Source organism: Aedes aegypti, chromosome 1, assembly GCF_002204515.2.
Source record: "Aedes aegypti strain LVP_AGWG chromosome 1, AaegL5.0 Primary Assembly, whole genome shotgun sequence".
NCBI classification, from domain to species: Eukaryota; Metazoa; Arthropoda; class Insecta; order Diptera; family Culicidae; genus Aedes; species Aedes aegypti.
Window position 1 is genome coordinate 206,433,034 of NC_035107.1, and position 26,135 is coordinate 206,459,168.

The 26,135-nt window shown below is 34.9% G+C and overlaps 1 protein-coding gene across 4 annotated transcripts in view; it reads right to left on the reverse strand.

Moving 5' to 3' along the window:
- LOC5577984 (glutamine synthetase 2 cytoplasmic) overlaps positions 1-21,391 on the reverse strand; it is a 30,578-nt gene extending 9,187 nt beyond the window's left edge. Inside the window, exons 1-3 of one of the 4 annotated variants that reach the window (XM_021857331.1) lie at positions 21,253-21,382; positions 21,110-21,209; positions 2,807-2,988 (exon numbers count right to left, since the gene is read on the reverse strand). In XM_021857331.1, the coding sequence (XP_021713023.1) occupies positions 2,807-2,987 (181 nt within the window). In that variant the 5' untranslated portion in view covers position 2,988; positions 21,110-21,209; positions 21,253-21,382. Of the gene's footprint in view, positions 1-2,806; positions 2,989-3,376; positions 3,493-7,381; positions 7,444-21,109 lie in introns of those variants that run through there. The other 3 variants (XM_001656670.2, XM_021857330.1, XM_001656668.2) reach the window with 3 other exon arrangements.
- Between the last annotated feature and the right edge of the window lie 4,744 nt (positions 21,392-26,135).

The window sequence follows — 26,135 nt, forward strand, 5'->3', positions numbered from 1 at the left end:
TGAAAGTAATTTCCATTTAAATTGCATGTGGAACAAAGTGACTAGGCAATGTATGTGTTTTTCACAACATTATTGAAACATTACATTTTCGCGTTCAGTATCATAAGGGCTTAAATGCAATGATCGATTTCTCTTTATCGATTTTCTCTTTGGCTAATAACGTGGACGAGCAACTGTTTTTGGCTGTTACTATTGATTCAATAGAATCTAATCATAGTACTTCAGCATACTGCATCGTAAAATCTTATTAAATCGATTGAATTGAAAGTAATAATACTAAAAGAAAATCAACGAAGGGAAATCGATCACTGCAGATACGCCTGTATGATACTGAACGCGAGATATCTTAAAATTCCAGTTGTAAATCATTGATGAGTTCGAGAGAATATTTAGAAAAAAAATCTTAAAGAATGTGTTGAGAATTGCCAGGATATGAGTAACCATTTGAAATTGCTACATAAATACAAAATTACTGAAAAATTCTTTATATTCCAGAAAAAAAATTTGGATAATATTGGAAAAAAATAATTCTTGGACAATATCGTATAAAGCGTGATTTGTTGCTGAAAAGTAATTTCATGGGAAATTCAAACAAGGAATAAATCAAGAAAGTTCTTTTTTTCAGATCACAGAACGCACTTAAAAAAATGTTAGTTCAAACGGGAGTCAGAAAATTTCTGTAAGGAAACGAGGAAATATTTCTTAAGCAACTCATTATTAGCAGCAAATTAGGCTTAAAGATTAAAAACGTCTGGAGGAATGTTCAAAGGAAGCCCTTGAGAAAATCCTTGGCAAATCCATTGTCCATCCTTCCTGAACGCATCAAACAAGATTCTTGTCAGAATTCTGCTGAATTTCATAACAATAATCTTCGGTATATTTCTTGCAAAAGATTCCTTTGCGGAATTTTGACTGAATTATTTTTTTCTCGGTAACAATAAATTTATCATGAGGTAACTTTTAATAAATTCGAACGCTGCATACATTCTTTGCAAAATTCGAAAAACAAATTAATGTTTGTGGCATACAATTTATTTAAAATATACCGTTTTGATTCATATTACGGACACTTAAGACCTCAGTGAAGTATAAGCCAGCACAGAGAATACAAAATAAATCATTCTGTATGATTTTTTAGTGTTATCGAGCGTCTAAAGCCCTTAACTTTCGGATGGTGGGTAAAGAATACGCTTCCGCAACTTGAATAATTTTAAATAAATCAAAATGTGTGGCCTTTTCATGATTCTTATTCCGGACGCTTCCTCACTTTTGCCTCATATTCCGGACACTTTGATTCGAATTCCGGACAGCTCATGATAATCATTAATGGAACAGTCAAATCATCAAATGAAATCGTCAAACCACTAAAGAGACGTCTAAGGTAGTTGGGCATTATAAATTTGCAAAGATATCTATGGAAAAAGCTTAATAAAACGAGCCTCGAAAGTGAGAACTTTTGGACGGTTAAAATTGAAACATTTCGTGTGAAATGTTTCCCATACAAAGGAGAGTGTCCGGAATTTGAAGCTGTCCGTAATATGAATCAAAACGGTATTTTCCATATTAATTTATTTGCCCCACCTCCCCTCTAGCTACGCCTATGAGTAGAACTGGTAGATTTTCGTGACTTAAGTCATTAAATCGATTGAATTGAAAAAACGTCGAAAAATACTACTCAACGCAAAAGATCCATCGAACGGAAGTAAGCACTATAAATAGTGTCCCATACTGACGTCCTATGACAAATAATGAAGGTTACTGGTGTAATTTTCCTATTACGAATTGAACGTGGAAGTGGAAATGCAGTGACACACAAGCTCATATACACTTCCCCACTGAGTTGCATTCATTGACGAGCGCGTACGAACCAACTCAGTTGACACGCTGGGGATACCGTTACTGCGAATTCGAAAGCTACGGTGCGGTTTAGTATACTAACTCGGCAAATAGCTAGTGCATATACAGGTTTCGCAGCGAGTGCAGCACCATTGACTTTGATCTTGAAAAACTAACTGCACACAACGACTGAGACAGAATGATGACCGATGACGACAGTCTCTCTCGACTCTTGGGTCGTAATAAAGTCGTTAGACTTTGGGCGGAATGATAAAAAACATCGAAATCTCGATTAATCCTGCAGGTATTCGAAAGATTCTTACTAGAATCTTAGATTTCTCTCTGAATTCCTAACATTACCGAAATTGAACAGATTTTTTCTAGAATTACAAGATTGCCATCGGAACTACGAAGAATCACAACAGACGGTAACGATCCCATTAAAATGTCGAAGACTCCTAACGAAATACCAAATATACCGATTGGAGGTTCAAAACATTATTTCAAAAGATTCATAACCGGAAGCCCCGTATCCCGATTCCCGGATTTTTACTGAATTCCTTAAGTTCCAATCCAACAAGAATCGCTAAAACAACTACTGGAATGCAAGAATTCTTACGAGAATTCGGAATTACAGAATTCCTCCAGGGCTTCTGAATATTTTAAAGTTGCATTCAAAAAGACAGAGTTCCCATCACAAATTCAGAATTTCTATTGAAGTTCTAACATTCTCACCGTATTGCAAGTATGCTTACAAAAACCACAAAATAATAATTTTAATGCCAGAATTCTCACGGAAATTCCATATTGCTACGGAAATCCTATTCTGGATTTTATATCCGGAATTATATTCTTACCGGAATCCAAGAATTCTCCACAGAAATCTTTCAATATCTCAAAACTCTCATCGTATATGCCCCGTTAGAAATCACCATTAGTCACCGTTAGAAAAGTGGCTCATAACACTTACCGCTGGGTTTTTCGGGAATGAACTCAAGCGTTCGGTCCTTGCAGCGCAGATTTTCACCGGTGCCGTCGATCCAGATATAGGTGGCCTGGATTTTGCCCTCCGGCATTGGCAGGCTCATGTACTTGTCCAGCAGGGTCTTGTTGATGTGGGCATTGGGGGATTCCTCGAGGGTCCTCGACATCCTGGAAGGTAATGGGTGGAAATTAGAATCAGAAATATATGTAAGGGGTTTTCTAGTTGGTCTCGTGTGACACTTTTAAACTAGTAATAGGAATCTAATATAGGTGAACTTAAGTATTTTTGGCCGTTTTATACACTTCGTCTGGAGGTTTTTTGTTGGCCAAATCATTTGAAATTTGGCAGTATTGATGTCAAAAGTATTTATTGATGCAAATTTTTAGCCGAATAACTTTTAGTAAATCACCCATGACGAAGAGAACAAAGTTGTAAAGGTTGAAACAGCAAATGGCCTACAATTGAAATTAACATTAACACGTGATGCTATATCAGCTCTAAAATTTCAAGGCCCATATTTCAAAACTATCAAACTTTAATTTCCATGAAACTTACTTGGTCTTGTTCACCATTTTGATCGATTATGTTTTTATCTTACTTATCACGACACAAAAAAAAACTCATAAAATATATCCGAAGGTTTAGGATCTCTACAGGCAAATGGTAAGGGCACTTCCAATTTTGTTTGACCAATCTATTGTTCTTCCGAAAAGAATGGCCAGACGCACAACGTTTATTTATCGTTTCACCCGTTTTTCACATAATATCGATTGACTGTTTTAGGTTTAACCTTGTGTCTGCGCCAAAAAAAAAAAATAACTTGTCTGTGTCTTTGTATCATATCAACCCAAATCGTTATGACTTCGCGGAATTAAACAAATGTTTGATTTGTTTGTGTTGCTTTGCTAAGAAAATTTAATTTAATTTTGAATAAAGTTGTTGTTCATTGTTGAACAGTTTTATTTATCTTCTAATTTTAATTTAAAATAAACAAATATAAAACATTCAAATGGAGTATAGTTCATTGTGGGGAGTGATTATTGTGGGAAAAGGTCTAAAATTAGCGAAAGTTAAAATCTTCTCTAGAAGTAGCCATTTTTTAAATATCTAAAGTATAATGCAAAAAATGATGAATTAAATAATAATATAGGCCATTTTTATTTGTTGTTCGCGATTCTCCATCAAGGAAGAAAAGTAAGTGGAAAGAAATATGGTATTTACTCTTATCAAGAGTCTCTTGAAAACGTATTGTTATTGATGGAGAATCGCGAATAACTTATAAAAATTAGCAATTTTAATATTGAAATAATTTTTTTTGCATTAAACTTGATACACACCCGATTCTGTTTTTGCGCGTACCGTGCAAAAAAAGTTTTCAGTTCAAAATTTCGAAAACCGTACAAAAAAGTAACACCATTTCTCGATGTTTCATCCAAAAATATAGTTTTGGTGGAAAAAAATGTATGGAAACTTTTTTGCACGGCCGTGTAGAAAAATCCGTGCAAAAAAAGAATCAGGTGTAATTCGAAAATGGCTACTTCTAGAGAGACTATCCAGATAATCATTATGGTTTTTAATCATTTCAAGATTCTTATTGTATAATCAGAACGTATTTGTCACACGCACTTTTAAAAATCGACCGAATTAAAAAAAATATCGACGAAATTTAGAAAAACTTTTTTATACAAAAATTTTGCACCATGAAACTTTGTCCACACATCAGTTTTCTATGAAGATTCTATGGTGAAAATTTTAAAACTATTAAAAATGGGGCTTCGTGTACATTAAAATTTAAGTTTTATTACTGAATTTTTCATGAAAAAAAACATAAACTATTGTTTCAGTGTATAACTTTTTCTTGTAGCCCAAGCGGTTCACTACAACTTCTTCATACAATATTTTTCTTCAAAATCAACAGTTTCGTGTTAGAATTAGTGTAAAATTTACTGCAAATCGAAGATGGTCGAGTTCTGTGACCGACCGATTTGACATGGAATTCGTCTTTACTGAAATATACCTGTCAGATAACATTCTGGAGCGCTTATTCAAGTTGATTGCAATTGAGTACCTATTACTTTCCAAACTTGGAAATTCGTATGAGCAAAGATGTACTCAGCTACTGAATTACCTCAGATATAATTTCACAAATTTTAGGCATAAACAATTTTGGACTCCTTGCTGCTTAAACATTATTAGAACTTTTTTTATATAAGACGCAACACTATTACGATCATCCATCATGCTTTTTAGTGGAAGAAAGTTGTGCTTAAATTTGGCAATTTCTTTTCCCAGGTAAAATGCTAGGCATTGCCAAAGAACTTTCTTGGAGAATTGCTCCAAGGAATTCCACATCGATTTCTAACAAATTCCTATCGAAATTCTTAAACACATTTTTTCAGATATTTCTCCGTGAACTCTTTTAAAATTTCCCCTACAAGTTCCTCATCTCCATACTCCCTGATTCTTGAAAAAATATTAGAGAAATTCTTTCAGTCTTGATTTTCTCCAAGAATTGCATTTGGAATTCCTAGGATTATTTCAGGAATACTTTTAAATTTTTTTTCCCAAACTGCTTTCATTTTTTTCTTAGGGTGTTCACGATGTTTCGTTACAGCTAATTTGTTTTAGTTACTTTTTTAGGATTTCGATATAAATTACGTAGGTTTTCTCCCCGATGAATATATCTTAATATTCTTGACTGAAAGCATTGAGAGATTGAATAATGCGCTAATAATAAGTATTCTGATGTTCCTCTTGAATTTGTCGTGCCTTCAGAAATGGTCCGAGGAACTCCTCTAAGAATTCTTATATGAGTATATCCAAAAGTATTCTCAACAAACGTCAATAGATTACACTGCGGAACACGTTTTTGTCTCCAGCATCAAAATATCTCTATATACTTAATTAAGGGTTGCTGAATCCATTGCCGTTTACAGAAATATCATAGCACGTCTAGTTTTTGAGATATTGGTTATTGAAAATGCAAAAAATTACTATTTCAGCCAACTTGCATGCAAGTTTGCCAGCTTGTAAGGCAATTTATTTGCTTAATTTGCCACAGAATTCAAACTTTATGTGTATAACAATACTGATCATCGAAGTTCATAATAATTTTGAAGTGGAAAAGTTATTTTTTGATGGTTTAGAAAAGTATTGAATTTTGCCATATAAGAGAAACGAATTTTGTATGGAGACTGCAAGCATGTTGAAAAAAGATCGGTATAATCTAAATTTAATCGTGAAATTTCAACCAAAATATATCTAAAACGAAAGTTTAAGTCCTCTTTTGCATGCTTGGTGGATAAGATCACAAAAAAGTTTGATAAAATATACTTCAAATTTTAGGTAAACATCATAACACCAATGTTTTATACAACTTTGGCGACCTGTAGCTAAAAATTGTGACGTGCTGGGAAATTTCTGAGAACGGCATCAGATTCAGAAACCCCAAATCTAGTAGAGACACATAATTTGATCCTTGAGACACGCAAAAATGTCATTTTTTGTTGCGCTGTGTTATCGAACAGATTCTTTCAAAGAATATTTTTGATAATTCTGCTCTTCAATGATGTTCTGGATTCCCTGATGAAAATGAAGGATTTTTGAGGGGTATCCTAAGAATTTCTGGAGAATTTCTTGGGTATTGGGAAACAACAGGGCATATCTTTAATAAATCTTCTGAAAAAAAAACCCGGAAAAAGGCGGAAAAAATAAGCGGAACTAGGCAATGAGTTGGTCTAGGACACTTAAGAATAAAATATTTTTAATACAATCCACGGCAATTTCGAAGTGATAGTTCGGAGAGCACTGTTAATGCTTTTTATTTAAGAAAATTTGAATTTTGAGTATACAGTAATGCTCCGATTTTGTCAGCCCCATGCTGCATTAACTGCAGATAATTGTTCAAAGACAAAAGTAAGTAAGCAAGCGATTTTTAAATTGAATTATTAACTAATTACGGTAATTTGTGGGTGGCTGCACGCTCAAAAAATCGTTCTGGAAAACGTGAACTGTCAAAAATAGACCGTGAACTGCCATCATGTTTACATGAACGCTCTCAGAACTAGGCAACACTTTCATATACATGATCTAGTTCACGGTGTATTTTTGCATGTTGACGAGTTCACGACTGCTGTTCACGTATACGAGAACGGATGTTTTTCTGTGTGGTGTGTTCCGCAAATTTGCGTAACTTCTGAAAGTGGACAACTTTGCCGATCAAACTAGTCATCCATAATTTGCCGTTTTATAACTGAATTAAAAAAATCTCTCGGTTACTTACATTTGTCTTTGATCAACCCTTTGGGAAATTACTACAATGCAACAAATTTTCTACGGGACAAAACTCCAGGTTGTTTGTAGTTCTTCATTCAAATTTCAGCCCATTCAAACTATCAGAAGCTGAGATACCGAGTCCCTAACTTGGGCATTTGGTATGGAACTCACTGACTGTCCATTAAAACGTTGGACCTTGAAGCCATAAGGACTTTTGGTTTGTATCGCCGAAAACAACACTCTGCTATGCTCATAGCTTCACTGGTAACTGTATTATGTACTCACTTGCAATGATTTACCCTATCATTTGGCTGTAGTTCTTCTAAATCCATTTGGCCGATAGTATTCCGTTTGTTGGATGCGAAACTTCTATCTTTAAGAGTTAAGAGATCTAACTTATTCTTTCAAACCAATTTTACCCACTAGAGAAGGTTCGACATTGAACTGTGTGTTTTATATTCGTCAAACAATGTGAGAATTGTAGTGTGAAAATTAACTATCCCTTGTGAATGCTACTTCATATAGGATGAGATTACTTGGAATTATCACAGACAACGGTACATACAACTTCGATTTTTTTATTTTTTTTTTTCAGCAGGTGTCGAGTGCCGATAACGATATAAAAGCATGCGACTATATCAGTTAAACAAATTCCCGGTGAAAAACTAGCCAAAGTGCGTGTGGCATATGAGACATTTTAAAAAAAAAATATGTGTTCTGAAAATGCGTAATATAAAAATGTGCAGGGTAGCCATTCATAATTGGAAACCAAATGTCGTTTCCCCGAACGCCAGTTATCCGCATGCTACTTCCCCGAATGCCACATTTCCACGAAAAGTTTTTAGCCTTAACATGTTTGCTCCTTTGCAGCGTTGATAGTGGTACGTTCCTTTAATAGCGAATCTTATCGGAAATCAATGTTAACTATTATTATGTGTACAGATGTTAACAAATATCACTATTACTGGAACATGTTTCAATAACAGAGGTAATGCTTTTTATAAAGATTCTATGATTTTATCACGAGGTATTCAGATACAATCTTTATCTTTTTGTCATTTTTACTCCTCAACGTTACTGCTACGCTACTACCTCTACCACTGGCACAGTTCTACTATGATTAGATGCTTTGATTCAATGATCGAATGATTCTCAAGCCTGCCGTAGAACTTTGACAGCTGTGGAAGAACTTTGCGGCTACCGTAAGGCGGAAAATATTCGAAAGATCCGCCAATGGAAAATATCAACACAAGCCTCAAATTTAAATTTATTTTAAAGATGTCGCTTTTATTTGTGAGTTAAACTTTAGAAGCTTTACTGGAAAATCATTGGGCAAGGAACCTAACAATACAGACTAGCACACAGTTCCATAAATTCCCAAAATTATCTGAGCGAACTAAACTATAACTTCTCGGTACGTCGTTTAGAACTGCATCGTTTATTTAATTTGCATTTAAGGCATTTGCATTGTTACTGACAACACAGCTGATGTTAGCAAAATGTAGAAAAACTCGTTCGGTGATAAATCAACGCGTCAAGCCACTTCATTTCTCTGTACGTTTGGTCGTACATATCTACCTACATAGTATTGGCTATTCTATAATCTACATATAAGGGATGAGTGCATCTAAGGCGGGTCAGGTGCGGTTCTGACGGAACGACTCAAAAACTGCGTATTATTTATCGCCTGTAAACAGTATTAAACGTGTGCATCATAGAGTGCAGTCATTTCATTAGAATCCATCATTCGGTGAGATATGAGAGAGCAACTGGAGAACTACCTACTAGAATAGATATAAGCATCTAGCAGGCTTTGGAGGCATAACAAAACGTGTCTCGTAAGGCCGGTAGTAGGCGGGTTTGCTTGTATTACGACTTGGAAGTGAAGTGACACGGAGATGACCTGCAAAGGCAAATTATCTGATTGTGGGTAAATGTGCAGAATATTAGATTAGATCTAGATCTCTACGGGAGTATGATGGGTAATTGCAGGGTTCATGTTCAAGTACGCTTATTACAATTAGGGCAATCAGCACACAGTATTTCGATCGGCCGAAATCGTGTACTTAATTCTGTAGCACCTTTAAACGTGATTTTTTCGGGATGGTGTCTGCGGACGAAAATTTTCTAAAATTGTAGCGCATATGTTGACGGTAAATGTTAGTTCGCAACTTTGCCACGGGTGGCGCTGCGAAACTATTTTTTTTTAATGACGATCTTGAAGTGCTATTGGGTTACTTGGAATGTACGAAAAAACGCAAAATTCTCAAGTAAAAAATAGTTGTAGGGCAAGCCATTTCGTAAAGCGTCATTTCTCGAGATTAAGAACTTTCTTCAAAAATGTATTTGGAACCTATTGGTTGTGCGTAATGATGAAGAATGTGTCAAGAAGAAGAAAAAGCAGAAATTTGTAGTCACATAGCCCTCTACCCATCATATAACTAAGTACTACAGGGTATTAAGAGTCATTGATGAAACTTCCTTTAAGTAAAAGGGATACTCGTGGATACTAATAACACTATCGACATTTACAACTACTAATGATGTATTATGAATACTTCTAGGTTTCATCTGCCACCACCCGCCACACGAATAAATACACGGACCCCAAAAATGACTGATTTTTGCACTTAAATGGTTGTAACTGCTTTTCCTTGATATTTAGAAACCTAGTGTCTTCTAGAGAATGATTCAATTTGACTGTTTACACAATTTTGTAGAACATTGTTGCTATCGGAAACTTCGCATTTTCAAAATATACGAGAAAATCTAGTTTTAGGGGGTCGTTCATAAAATACTCCCGTATTTTGGAAATGTGGCTGAATACACACTAGGCGTCTTTGGCAAAGTTGTTTGTATTTGAATTATCTACAACTTTGCCGAAGACATCATATTTAAAGATCGTCATTTCAAAAAAATATAGTTTCACAGCGCCGCCCGTGGCAAAGTTTCGTACTGACATTTACCGTCAATATATGCGCTATAATTTTAGAAAATTTTCGTCCTAAGACACCATTCACGTTTAAAGGTGCTACAGAATTAAGTGTACGATTTCGGCCGATCGAAATACTGTGCAGCAGTTGGGGTGAATGTAGCACACGGTTTTGAATGCACAGGGATTGCCTTATAAGTCATGAATATTTACTTAAATGAAACGTCTAAACACAGTCTGTGGTCTAAACTTCAATTGCTTGAACACCATTAAATGTTAAATTACATGTCATGTAATATATCGGAATCCTGTGAGATAACGTGACATATAACACAATTTTACATGTTTTTGAATTACAATTTCACATGTTTTTTTTTACTCAAAATTACATCACATTATTTATATATCAAATATATGCAATTTACATAAATAGCTCTACTGTCTCTAGTACTAGCAAAGTTAGAACGGGTGGGCGTACGTGCCCATCGTCTAACCACCACCGTAGATACGTAACGTTAAAGTACATTATTGTTCTACCATGCACTTCGTAAGACAAATGCATTTGGCATTGAGGTGAGAGTATATAGGTAATTAAAAGGCTTTGGCCTAATGGAGCATCATCAACTGTGACGGACGTTCCTCGTTATCAGGTGGTCGATTCTGAACTTGACACTGCCATAAAAAGTTGCATCGTGTCACACAATAGATCATTGTCAGGGCTGGTAAGTAATCACTATCCGTTTATCTCCAAGACGAATCAATAATGTAAACACTGAACATGTAAAATTTTTCCTATTTGATTATTTCTTTATTTTCTTGAATATATTTATTTCATAATACTGTGATGATCTTTTGTGTCTATTTACATGTTTGGCATTTCGAATGATTTTACAAATTTATAAGCTCATCGCTATCATCCCTCTTCCTCTTTTTCTTGACATCACGTCCCCATTGGGGCAGAACCTTCTTCGTGTTCTGAGCACTTTCACAGCCGTGGACTTTACCACAAGGTTAAAATACGATCCTGTTATATAGTTATAGTTTCAAAATTTATTGTCCAAAACGAATTTTTTATCCACAGGACGCAAATTAATATAAAAAATATTCAAACCCGATCAGTAGATTACAACAGAGTTGTAACAGATTTTGTTACTCAGTTATCGCGTTTTCTTTTTCTAACAAAATATGATATAATTTTGGCTGGTTAGTAGTTAAAATAAAAAAAAATATAACGAAATATCCTCCACACTAAACGAAATTGCAACAGAATATGTTATAATTTGAACAAAAATATAAATCATTATGTTTCAAATCAAACAAAAACATAACTCATTTTGTTACTTTACGTAAATGAATTATAACAAAATTTTCTAAAAAAAAATAAGATTCTAACAAAAATTGAACAAAATTCTTATTTGTAACAATTTTTTACATAATTGTGCTACAATTTTATTATAATCCATTGGTCGGTAAACGTGGACTTCGTGACCGTGTGGCTAGTGTCATCAATCATTTAGGCATATCGTGGTAAGGAGTGTAGGTACAATTCCTGCTGCAGTCAGGCAAAATTCTTGCCAAGAACCTTTTGTGATTGTGACACTGATATGTTTTTATTTCGCGTTTGGTTAGATCAAAAATAGCAATTTTCACGTAAAAAAAACAAACACACGTATCAAAACGAAATCCTGAAAAAAACAAAAATTCACTTTAAAGATGGAACTTTTTTGTTAAAATCAAACCTGTTTTTTTATTTGTGTTTGACGATCACACTCTATCGTGCCCATAACTGCATATTTGTCACATCCGACATTTTTGTCAATTTCGAGTTAATACTGTGCATGGAGAGTCATCAAATGATAAACACTTTAGATCAACTCCTGACATCTGTGAGATTGCTTAACACGCTAAGATCAGTTTACTCATAAATAGGTAGTTGTTTTACGCACCTTTGGGTTGTTGATGCAAAACCTTTTTTATGGGTGAATTGTACTGAGAAAAATTGGTAGAATTCACTCATATTACAAGTAAGAAAAGTTCACCTATTTATGGGTAATTGCGATTACCCACAATTGGATGAAAAAAAAAATCATTATTCATTAATATCAAAACAACTTCCACTTCAAATTCAGTCCTAAACCATGTCCTCTGTTTTTATCAAAATTTCTTGTTTTTCTATCGAAATGCCTATTGTTCAGTAAGTATTTCTTTTGTTAAGTAATGTTTAAGATGATTATTATTCATGGATTCTTTTTCTTTATAGAGATAATGTTCAAAAATGAATTCCGCAGTAAGAATCATGTCAGCCTAGCAGGATCGTCGAATTTTACAGGTAAATTTCTCAGTTTCATCATTAGTTTAATTTCTCTAGGTATCTTGAATAAACCTCGGAATAAATCCTCAAATTTACTTTTACAGTTCTCATCATAATTTTTAAAAACCTCTGATGCATTTACTCTGCAATCATAATTTCAAGTATCCCGGAAGAATCAAGGACGTTTTAAGCTACATTCTTTTTTATTTTATTATACATATAGAATATAATAAAGGAATACAATCTTTGAATATATATCACTGAACTTCGTCATCAATTTTAGAAACAATACAAAACAAACCATTTGCAATTACCTATTTATGAGTTAAATAGTTTACCCATTTATGAGTAAATCAGTATACCCATTTAACCTTCCAGTCGTCGCGCAGTTTGCTACCGTCAGAGCCACCACGCAGCTCTTGTGAACGAAAAGCGAGGTTTTTCCATCAATGTTGTACAAAATACAACAAGTGTTAAAGGAAACGCAGTTGAACTCATATATGGGTAAAGTAGGATTTACCCATAAAATGAGTGTGTGCACTTTCCGGTGATTATGGGTAAACTATACCCATATTTGGGTAGATTGATCTTAGCGTGAGAAAATTCGAAAAAATATCAAATTGTTTTGTCACATTGGTAGTTGTAACCGCATAACAGTCATATTGAGATTATATATGAGCTTCTATCTTCTAACTTCTATCAGAATTATTTTCTGACTATTTACCCAATATGCGATATAAGCTGTAGCGTAGCTAGGGGGGTGCAACCAGTAGCGTAACTAGGGGAATGCGGTGGATGTGGTCCGCACCGGGCCCTGGGATCTTAGGGGCCCCAAAATCGTGATAATAATTTTTCATAGCATTAGATATTCGGTTTTAGCTAACAAATATGTATACAGGCAGGGAGGATCAGGTTTGAATGGGATCTGAATTAGTAATACATATGTAGCGGCCCCCCTTTTTATAACATCACACAGAGATTTGGATTCAAATATACATTATTCTGTTAAACGAATATCCGGGGCTCTTTAGTTACTGTAGGCCGAGGAAGCCAGGAACTGGGTTGTAAACTTATAATTATAAGCCACATTCTGAACCAAGCCGGTCCCCATGCCTTTTAAAGCAAATGTTTGTACTCAATATTTTATACGTTCTTGAAAAGGCTCGAACAAGCAAGAGTTTTTTCATTGTGTCGTCGGATTGTTACGTTACGTGAAGCTGAAAGTGGATTGTTGCTGCTCAGTCAAGGATGAAGTATCAATTGGTGAGCTCGTTTCATGCTTTTATTTCAAATCTGTAAACTTTGTATGACTACGCTGAACGGTTGAAATGGCAATATGATTTTCCAACAAACTATGAATGGTTCGTCACTATGAGTGTCGGTATAAACTCTGATTTATTAACTATTTATGTTTCACATTTTTTTTCAAAAACCTCTTTCCTTCTACCTTTGTTTATGTAATTGAAGAAAAACTTTGGATGGTTTGACACTATGAGTGTAGATTTGCAAAAGTTTTTCTTTTGTTCAACAAACTTTGAATGGTTTGCCACTACAAGTGTCGGCATAAAAGTGTTCTGTGATAGTCCAGTCAATCGAGTTTTTTTTACTTTTCATATGAGTAAAATATGATAACACATACTTTCGTCCTTACTGCTGTAGGAATGATGCGTTTAGATAATTGTTCAACAAACTTTAAATCGTTCGTCACTTTAAGTTCGACATTATTTTCTTCTACTTGGAAATTGTTCATATCAATTGAAAATATTATATTCAAAGGCATATTTATATCTCACAAATACTTGTTTATCATGGTATAATCGCTTATCAAAGTGATTCCTGTGACCCAACGATCCTCCCCATTAACAAAAATCCCTCCCAGTAACCTTTGTGGAGATGCAGAGTCAAACACGGTCTCCAAATAGCAAAGGTTACGCACTAACATTCCTTCCCCCAATCCCACCCGACTGCAAGGACGTGGCCGGCGCCGTTATTGACCCTGTATAAATAGATGCACTGAATTATGCACACTGAAGAAGTTTATGGCCAATCTCAGCCGAACTTCTAGTTGATTCTTTGTGCATCTTCACTGACCTCGGTCAATCACGCAATAGCAAACATTGATTTGTGTAGTCAGTCTAAGCTAAGCTAAGCTAATATTTCATACATTCTTGAAAAATACCAAAGCATTTTTCGATAACGTGAACAAAGGTGTTTATAGTTGTTTTCACAATACAGTATCTGAAGTCACTTTTGTCATTTTCCGCATTGAAATAAATTCTGATGTATTCTTGAAATTCCAGATGGATTCCTTATGGAAAATCATCAGGAATTCTTCTAGTGAATCATCTAGAGCTTCCTTCAGGAATACGTACAAAGACTCATTCAGGGATTATAAAGATTACTCTAGTGATTCTCTCAGGAATTCGTCTTGAAAATTGTTAAATGATTTCTCAAGATATTCTAAGATGAATTTCGTCAGTATTTCGTCAAGGAAATGCTTTAGAACTCCAACAATGGAATTATACTGCTAATTCAACCATAAATTTTTACAGGATAACCTAGAAAGATACTTGCAAAAAAAAATCTACCGTTTTCTGCAGTATTACTTTTTGAGATTAATAATTGTACAAATCTACAGGACTGCTTCCAGCAAAATCTACAAAGGTTTATCTTAGGGTTGGAGAAATTCATGTAGAAAATTTTCAAAGGAATCATACAATAATTCCATAAAAAAAAGCTCTCATGTCGTTTTTTTTTTAAATGCAATGTCTTTTTAGAACTATTACTTCAAGAATTCCCCCAATGATTATCCTAGGAATTGCTCCATAAATAAATTTCAGGGATTATTCCACAATATCTATTATAACTTTTTTCAGGAATTTCATAAAAATTAAACCGGGGATTTTTCAAAACTTTCTCCTGAAGTTAAATATTCATTGAATATTTTTTGATGCAATTTCTCCAGTTTTTCGTGAGACTTATCCAAGACTTTCTCAAGAGTCCAGAAGAAATCCGAAAATCTTCAAGACTTCTCTCTTGTAGAAAATGAGCATGTTTTTCTGCATGATCAATGATATCTTTAGGATTTAGTTTCTTCCGGTTTTTTTTCTAAAAAATTGCTTATGTATCTCTTTGGAGATATTCCAAGAAAAATCCTGGATGAAATCGCTGGGAAAAAACTCTGAAGAACTTGTTGAAGGAAACTTAGGAGAAGTCGCTCAAAGTAGCATTTGACAAAATTTCTAGTCGGAATATTAAAGAAATTCTGAGTGAACATAAGAAAAGAATCTTTTAAATCACCGAGAAAATCTGTGGAATAATTTATGAAATCTATAGAAGAATCGCTAAATGAATTTCGAGAAACATCACTTCTTTGAGAAAATTTGAAACGAATCTTAGATGAAATTCGTAGTTTTATTTTTCAATGAATTCTTAATTCTTCTTCTTCGAAAGAATTTGTGTTCAAATATTTGAGAAATGCTTATTAAAACGTGATTGCTGTTTAGTCACCTTTTGGTCCTGTTTTTCTGACATGTGGTCTGTAAAGTGCATATTTTAAGACTCTTACCCGCTATCAACCTTTAAGTGGTCGTTTCGTCATATAACGCACAGACTGAAAATTGTCTCTTCATTGATTGACGTTTTGATTCCTAAATAAAACGATTTTTTTTAATCGTACGCTTCAGGGTAATTATCAGCCCAGGTAACAATTTGAAGCTGCTCAAACGCTTTTATAGCTAATTGTTACTTGGGAGAACTCCAGATCTGAAAGACTTCCTGTAAGAGCTGGTGTTCCCCAAGGCACCATTTTGGGACCAATATTATACAATATTTTCACATCCGACTTACCTGAGTTACCTCAGGGATGTCAAAAATCTTTCTTTGCGGATGACACAGGTTCCAATAAATTGATCAGATGAAGTTAAGTATCTAGGGCTCATGCTAGATAAGAATTTAACTTTCAAAAATCACATTGAGAGCATTCAATCCAAATGTAATAAATATGTAAAATGTATCTATCCCCTTATTAAAAGAAAATCAAAACTTTGTCTTAAGAATAAGCTTTTGATATTCAAACAAATTTTCAGGCCAGCCATGTTGTATGCTGTACCAATATGGACTAGCTGTTGTAATACCAGGAAGAAAGCTCTGCAGAGAATTCAAAATAAAATCATGAAAATGATTCTGAAGCTTTCTCCCTGGTATAGCACCAATGAGTTACATAGAATATCCAATGTTGAAACATTGGAACAAGTGTCAAATAAAATCATTAATAATTCCAGGAAAAAATCGCTACAATCTTCTATTGCCACGATTAATGCGTTATGTGTTTAGGTTAAGTTAGGTTAAGTATATTCAAAGCGTTTTTTTTCTCTTATAAGCAGGTGAAATCAACTCACCTGTGAAAAATCTGAACTACTACGGCAAATGAAATGTAACATGTTGTTAACAAAATGTTAATAAAATCTTAAATTTGTGTTACCAAATTAGGATTATAGTGTTATCTAATAACACAGAACACCTAACTATAAGAAATGAATGTAATGTTTGGAATGATACTAATAAAAAAATTAAAAAAAAATTTTCTCATCTGTAGAGCCTTTTAACCACTGCTTCCATTATTTAGGAAAATTGTGGTATTACCTTTATTTTAATTAGTTCTCATCAAATATCCTTTCACAATTGAGATGTGATAGACATTGGGCACAACTCGTTTTAAAAAGTCTTTTACCCTATTAGGACTACCTTGCCAAATTTCCAAGGGCTCTAATAACCCTTTTCCAAATGTTAACATTCATTGATTAAGCAGTGCTCCGCAGTTGCAGAGTAAATGCTCAGCTGTTTTGTTTCCAGCTTGACCAAAACGACATTCAGAGGATTGGATTTTTCCTATCTTTTTAAGATGATAATTACTTGGGCAGTGACCGGTCATCAGGCCAGTTATTACCCTAAGATATCCTTTATTAAGATTTAGTATAGCCCGGGCTTTAGCTAGACTGGGTTTTATGAATCTTTTCGCTTGCTTGGATGTATCCGTGGCGTTCCAATTGGATTCTACCATGGACACTTCTCAATTTTTCAGTTTCATCCTGAAAGTGCACTCAGGAACACCACAGAACGGTTCAGGGCCAACAAAGCTCGAAGCTGCACCCTGTCTTGCTAGATTGTCGGCGATTTCATTCCCCTCAATTCCACAATGACCGGGCACTCAGTACAATGTAACTTCGTTCCTACTGGCCAATTGCTTCAGCGAAAGAATGTATTCCCACACTAACTTTGATCTACATGTGAATGCCTTTAGAGCATACAAAGCTGCTTGACTGTCCGAGAAAACACAGATCTTTGCAAACCTATAGTTTCTTTTGAGACAAACATTTGTACAGTTAATGATGGCTTGTATTTCAGCTTGGAACACAGTGGGACTGCGCTTTTCACAAGCTTTCTGATAGTCATTTATCGACCATACATGTATTGCCTCATCTGAGACCTGTTCTTCATCCGAATATGTGATCGATTCAGGGAAATGAGTTCTCATCCTTACTTCTAGTGTTTCAGAAGAGTCAACAGTATAACTGCCGTCTTCTTTTTTAAGGCTACCTAGACCATTTGAATGGTCTTTTGAAAGGGATTTGTGCAGCCTTGCAGCTGCAGGAGCGTTGTTGATGCTTTCACATACCCGTCTCCAGTCCTTACGTTTGGCGTGCCATAGTTCTCTGTTGTATTCTGTTAGGGCTTTTTGTATTCAACCCAATCTAAAGTGATCTTTGCTCTATTGGAAAACCGCCTGGATTTCTTCCTCAATCCTGCCAGCTTGTCATTCCACCATGGCACATCCCTGTTAGATGACCTTTGTTGAATAGGACAGCTAGCATGATAAGATGAGACCATTTGGTCAATGATCCCATTAGAGGCATTTTCCAGTTGTGAAACAGTCGTGAACTGTTCACCGTTATACGAATTCTTATTCGTTAAATGAAAACGATAGAGATCCCAATTGTTTTTTTTAGGGTTTCTATACCTTTCTGTTATTTCTGATCCAGCTTTAAAATCGAACCGGATTTGTTTATGATCTGACAATGATTCTTCATCAGAAACATGCCAGTTCACAATCTTCTCCGATAGCAGGTCGCTACAGATCGTGAGATCAAGAACCTCTTGTCGGATAGAGTTTACAAAAGTAGGAGAATCACCTCTATTACATATGTCTATGTTGTTAGACGACATGTAGTTTAAAAGATCTTCTCCTCTTTTTTTAAATAAAACGTTAGAAAATACGCCAACAATTCGATGAGCATAGCTTCTATTATTTCCAAAATCAAATATCAATATTGATTGAAAGGATATTATGATTTCTATTACTTGACTAGTCACATGTCAATTGTATGTTAGCGGCACAAGCCCCTATTTTAAAGAGCCCCCGAATATGACTCCGCACCGGGCCCCGAAAACTCTTGCTACGCCACTGTGTACAACATTTCAGCCTCAAATAAGCACTTTTTAGTTTTTGATCATTTTTAGAAATTATAGTTTCTTCCCACGAAGCCTTCCTTAGCTAGGTGGTTAGAGTCCACGGCTACAAAGCAAAGCCATGCTGAGGGTTCGATTCCCGGTCAGTCCAGGATCTTTTCGTAATGAAAATTTCCTTGACTTCCCTGGGCATAGAGTTTCATCGTATCTGCCACACGATATACGAATGTGAAAATGGCAAAGGAAGCTGTCAGTTGATAACTGTGGAAGTGCTCATAAAGAACACTAATGTGAGAAGCAGACTCTGTCTCAGTGAGAACATAATGCCAAGAAGAAGAAGAAGAAGAAGAAGAATATGAAGAAGAAGTTTCTTCCCATACTGCTATAAAATGCATACTTGATATTCCAGTATTACAACTATTCAAATTTAGAAGCCAAATCAAATTTTGTTGTACTTAGAAATACTGAATAATTTTCAGAAGATGCTTCGCCTACAATATCAAGAAATACTTGAAGAATGAATTCAAGTCACTTTAAGAATTTTTAGAGCGAAAACCAAACATCGTTCTGCGAAAACATGATTGATTGATCTCCTTCAGTAAATATACGGTTTTTTGGATATATAGATTTGTTCTCTTGAAAGTTTTAAGTGTGGTTTCGTTAAGTAGAAAAAATAGTCAGAAGTTTTGAAATTAATTTAAAAACATATTTATTTTTCTTTCTAGCGTTACGTCCTAATTAGAATAGAGCCTGCTTTTAAGTTTAGTGTTCTTAAGAGCACTTCCACAGTTATTAACTGAGAACATTCTTTGCCACTTGACCATTTTTTGCATCCGTATATCGTGTGACAGATACGAAGATACTTTATGCCTTGGGAAGTCGAGAAAATTTTCAATCAATAAAAAAAACTCGACCGGCAGAATTTGAACCCACGGCCCTCAGCCTCGTCTTGCTGAAAAGCTTCGCGTTTACCGTTACGGATATTTGGGCCCCTTAATTTTCATTTATAAACCTTTTTAATTTATACGTAATCGTTCTTGAAAGTCGACTAGAAATATATTCTTCTTATATGAAAAAAAATCTCACACTATAGTGGTATACCGCATACAAGTGGAATTTTGCATAAATTCTCTTGCAAAAAAACCTGTCCGGTAATAATTACTGGGTTTTTAGACTAGCAAAAAAGTAAGTAAACTAAAAGATTGTAAAAAGTCAAAAAGATTTTTACTTTGATATTTTTTATAATAATTCACCGTTAGAAAAATAAAACATGTCGATATTTATTATACATAGGAGAAGGTATCGATCGTGATTGTTTTATATTGTTTTGTTATGGCTGTAGCGGTCATGCGACTCAAAGGTAAAGGGAGCCTGTAGAAGATTTTTGCAAATGATGAAATTAATAGGTAAACATGCGTCGCAAGGGAGCGACGCTTCGATGCTTACTGACTCTTCCATTGCTTGCTCAATTTTCACCACCTTATAAAATTTTAATCTTGTCGCTCTCTTGCGATGCCTATCCACCTATTCATTTCATAATTTGCAAAAATCTTCTAAAGGCTCCCTTTACCTTTGAGTCGCATGACCACTAACATGAAATTTTTGTATGTATTGCTGTAACTCTTACATCTAACGGCTTGCTTTTTGGGATTACGATAGAAACGTATCATATCATCGTACATATTTCGGGCTCCAATTTACAGGTCGAAATATAACAGAACACGTGTACCATTGTAAAACTTGGGTAGCTCACGTAGATTAGCTATTGGAAAACACTAAGTGAGCACGAGTACGTGACTCATTTCACTGCATCTTGATAATTGCTGCTGCCTCATTCGGAAATCAAATATCGATAACCAATCACTAAATTTCCAGCACATGTCCACCCATGAAACCCTTTTTGGTGCTTTGTTTGTTCACGCCTAAATTCATTTCCCTTTAGGTACAACTACACATTGTCGTCTTTGTCATCATCTTACAGGTCGAAGTTAAACTTCGGCGTATCAAACAACCAACAAAGACAGCGCTCATCTTATTTGCATCGTCATCAGCTTGCTTCTCAACCAAATCACAATGTCGCACATTTCCCATTTTTAGTTACTACGATCATCTGTTTTTGTTTACTCACTACCCCCTCATCGGGGTAGACACCCTCTAGTCGCTGCTTACATTGAACGGGGCGATATTGGCACTCGTTCGGTGAAAATAAGTTTTCATTTCACTGACCTTCACCTTCGGTTATGTAAATTTATTTCCGATACGAATACATTCGAAACATTTCAAATAGTCGAAAGAGACTCACTTTTCGATTTACGGATTCTACCGTTAACGTCGAACTGTGCACTTCTTGAGCAAACTTCCTGTTATCCTTCCGACTGCACACTCGACGCGCAAAAAGACACCTTGGAGTAGTGTTGCTAAGAAAGGATCAAACGATCTCACCACAAAGATTGAATTTGACTAAACGCAAGTAAAAACCGTTTTCCAGCACACACCACAGCAAGCGAGGAAACACGTTGGCGACGAGGATCGTCTTACTCTGACTGATTTGTTCTACGCCTGACGAATGACTGTTCGAAGGCAACTGGCGCGCGATGCATTTATACTAGCGTTCGCGATGAATTGAGCGAGCAGTGATTGCGTTCCGACCAACCGTCCGTCGTCGCACTTCTCCCAAATTCCAAATCAACTGAATGCAAACTTTGGGATATTATGGGGACGCGGACGCCTGGTACCTAGTCGGCAGATGATAACGTCTCACGGCTTCTGCAGCAAGCCGCAAGAGGATACATAGAAGCAATTTCGCGTCTAGTGAATGCGGCAGTTCGATCAAAACAAAAGTAGTTGTGGACCACAAGTCGTTCAGGACTGAAGTTATGAACTAAATAAGGAAATTTAATAAATCAAAGATGGGATGGAAAAATGTCGACCGATAGTATATGATAGTTAACGATCAACGCTCCGTCATCGTAATCATCGTCATTATCGAAACTCCAAAAGCAGTTTTTCTGTTCAAAACTAAACATTATTCGATGAAAATGTGTTCACTGTGTTTCGCTTGGAGAAAAGAACACAGTGAACACATTTTCCTGTAAATTTTCTTGATTTTAAATGAAAAAAACTGCTTTTGAAAATTCCGAAATCAATGACGGATCCTGCCCCCTTAAGTCAAATGCCTCAACTAATGGATCAATACTAATTTTTTGAACATTTTAAATATGAATGCTCGTTTTTGAACGGTAAAGAGGGCGAGCTGTTTTATTTTCTAACAGCTAATAACATACATGTAGCAGTTATTACTAAAACTTTTTTTGAACCTTCATTATTTTCATCGTACTGGCTTCGAATTTCAATAGTTATTTGACAATTTTACAATGGAACTGTAGAAGCATAATTCTAAAAACAGATAGACTGAGAGTCTGACAAAATAGTAGAAGCGTTAGCCTTAGAATGCTAATGTCGTGAATGTTCGTGTGACCATGCATCCTCTGGTTTGCCACGCTCTGAGTAGTCTATAAGGTCTATAAGTATCAAACCAAAATAAAACATACTCTACAACATGGCATAAAGGCTCAAGAATCCATCATTCAATTATTGGCAATCATCAAAAATAAAAAAGCCAGTTTTTTCTTTCAAACATAATGCAATCCTCATAAAAATCTATCATTGCATTACGGATAGCAGTTGCAATGCAATAATAGATTTTTATGAACATCGCTTCGATTTTGAGCAAAAAAACTGGTTTTAAACATTTGTAAAACGATGATGGTTATTTTCCTTTTAAACAAACCATCAAAAACTTCGATTGAAAGTATTAACAAAATAATTCATGTTGGTACAACAGCTCCAATAGCGCCACTAGCGTTCTACTACTTATATTTTTATTAACAAAATTGATATTTTCTGTTTAAATGAAACTTGGTTAACTGAATCAAAAATATTACGCATTCCATCATTTAATATAATTCGAAAAGATAGAGATGTTCCTTTTGGAGGAGTTTTGATCGGTATTCATAGTGGTATTGAATTTAAGTACATTAATTTAGCTTTGAATGTACAATTTGAACATGTCATTATTTCTGTAAAACATATGGATTAGGGGAAATCAGGGTAAAACCGACACTGTGGGTAAGCTCGACACCCTTTGATTTTTCGTGTTTTGAGCAGATTTTCATGCAGTTTCCACCACGCTCTATCTTAACCTATGAAATGTTGTGTTTCGAATGACATTACAACTGACGCTACCAATAAACTGTCAAAATAAACAACAAAATCATATTGGATAACAATGAAACAACAGCAGTTGCAATATGTCGCTGTTATTCTTTAACTATTTCGCATGTGAAATTTTGAAAATGTCATTATTTGTTCTGCGTCTACATCATCATTTACTATTATTACGTTAATACAACAAGAAGGAGAAATTAATTTTTGGTTTTTCGACAGCTGAAAACGCTATTGAAAAATAAATGTCCACTTGGGGTAAGATCGACACTTTCATTTGGGGTAAAATCGACACCTTTCTTTGTTTCATAATCTAACTTCAGGGAATCTTTCTAATCGTAAGACTTTCTCTGTAGTTTATGTGAGTCTTTATTTTCGAATTCCAGTGAAGTTCACGGATGGCGAACTTGTTAACATGTAAAATATGACACTGTATGACTTGCCACAAGCCATCATTAAGTATTAAAAAACATATTTCAATGTTATCACGTTTCAACTTATTTGATGAAGCTTGAAGAAACGTTTCTCATATAAATTTGTAGAATTAATAGAATTTGAAATATTTTCACATAAATTAATCTTATTGTTTATTTACGGATCATAGGGTTCGACAGCTTTTATTGTCTCAAAATAATTACACTTTTCTGATTTGTTAAAATAAAACAGTATTTATTTTCAATACCAATCAATCGCTAGAACTTCATCTTCGTAAACATTCAATGAACACAAATGAATAATATCCATTTGTATTCACCCCAACTTTATAATCTTAGCATGGGACATTTGAAATATTCACATATTTAGTGGATTTTTGGCCTCTTCTTAATAATTTACGTAATATGTGAATAATCCTTTGGAGGAAGGGGTCATAAATGTCGAAAGTCATGTCTAAAGCATTCTTTTAAATATTCAATGTGATGGTGATGTTCACAACGTATAAATTCCACTCAAAGTGGATGTGTCGGTTTTACCCCAACAGGGTGTCGATCTTACCCGCACTCTCAATTGTCTTACCTAAAAATTATGAAATATCAATTCCATTTAAATCACTATATAACCTTAATATATCATCCAGCGATCGCAAGGATTGATAGATTTATAACCAATATGTGATTCTACAACAATTTTAGCTTCGTTTAACAAGCGAAAGTACACAAATTTTATCAATAAGCGTAGGGTGTCGGTTTTACCCCAAATTCCCCTACCATTTTTATATTATTTGTTTATATATTCCTCCTAATATAAGTGTTTCATTACCTGAGTTGAAAATGATTTTAAACAGTGTTCCCCATGCATTCTATTGGATGGCTTTAACCCGTTAACGCCCAAGGTATCCCACAATTGTGCTTAAGTCCAAAAGTTGTTATCAAAAGTTACGTTCTCATAAAATAAACACAGTTTCAGCAAAAAAAATACTACCACGAGGGAGAAGACTTACGCTTACTACAAAGGGTCCAGAAAAAGTTTAAAGTCCAACTTTGGCAATGCATCTCCAGCGTTTTCCAAGCGATTTTCTAAATTTGTGCAGCAATGAAATCAGATACTATTCGAAATCTTTATCCACTTGAAAGTTATATAAAAAACCGTATAGCCATTTTTTTCTCACAAAATATACTTATTAATTTTATTCGGCACGGACTTTTTCCTTAAAATCAGCAATGTAACAATATTTAAGGTGATAAATTTTGGTTTTCTTGATAAAAAAAATCTAGAACCCAATTCACATGTTTGGGTTGAAATATGATTTTTTTAATACACTTAAAATTAGTTTTACTCAAGAAATCTCGAAAACCTCGAAAACCCTACTTGTAAATCTGTTTTCCTATAAATTAAAATTCGACCCGGTGGCATGTAGTTTTTTTTCTACGTTAATGCTATTGTAGAAGCCCAGCAAACATGTTTGGGCAGAAACAGAAAGTTTTGGTTACACTCAAAATATTTTTAATTGAAAAACACAGGGAATGTTTCATTTTTTAACAATGTTTGCCCATAAAGCAAAACTGCAAGCAATAAACCATCACTTATTCTCGACTGAAACATGTGCAGAAATAAATTGTTTTGATTACACTCTAAATTAATGTATACGTTAAAAACCACGAAAACCCATTTTTAAAACTATTTGCAAATAAATCAAAATTTAACGTGATAACACAGTGTTTGGCTTGATGTTTTGATTGTAAAATGTTCCTACGTGAGTTGTTAGAATGAATCAAAACTATCTCTAAAATTGTACACTTCAGATAAATTATCAGTGCTTCAAGTCTGACAAATTTCCTGTAAGAGCTGGTGTTATCACATATTATCACATCATTCTTTCCTGTGTTACTTCACAAATGCTCTTAAAAATATTAGACTACAGTTCTGAAGACTGTGGAAGTGCTAATAAGAACAATAAGTTGAGAAGTAGGCTGTATGCCAGTTGGTACGTAACACCAAAAATCAGCATAAGATTTTTTTTATCATTTGTGAGGTGTAGTTTTTTGATAATTCTATAATTTGCCAAATTAGCTTAATTTTCGTCAATGGTATAAGTCATTATAATTGGTACATCCATTTGAAGTATGCAGTATCAAGCCTAAAGCACGATTTCCCACCATAAAAGTAATGAAATCTCATCATTGTCCTCGTTATACACCCTAAAACAGAAAACTCGCAAATGGCATGAGCCAATTTTGAATCTCAAACATTTGCGACTATAAAATCACGCGATCAACGCTGGCCAAAATTGACGTTTTCCTCAATTTACTAAATTTTGAAAGCGGCGTGTGATTTGGTCGAGCGAAATTCAAAACTTGCTTGGTGACAATCAGTGCTCGCGGTAACGGTTGATCACTCCCGGTAAGAATTATTCGCGTGAGTCGAACAGGTGATCAGCAGATGTGATCTTATCAGGCTAATGCTAATGCATACTCCATCTGCTGGCGGAATGCTCCATCAGTATCCGTTAGACAATATCATCTGTATGGCAAATCAGTTAATCGATGCGTGCTGTTTACATTCGTCACCCTGTATTGCATGCAGCCGCTTAGCTAACTACCTATTATCTGCATGATTGTTTACAACAAGTGTATGCTATCAAAACAACAATTGTTCGCAACGGGAGG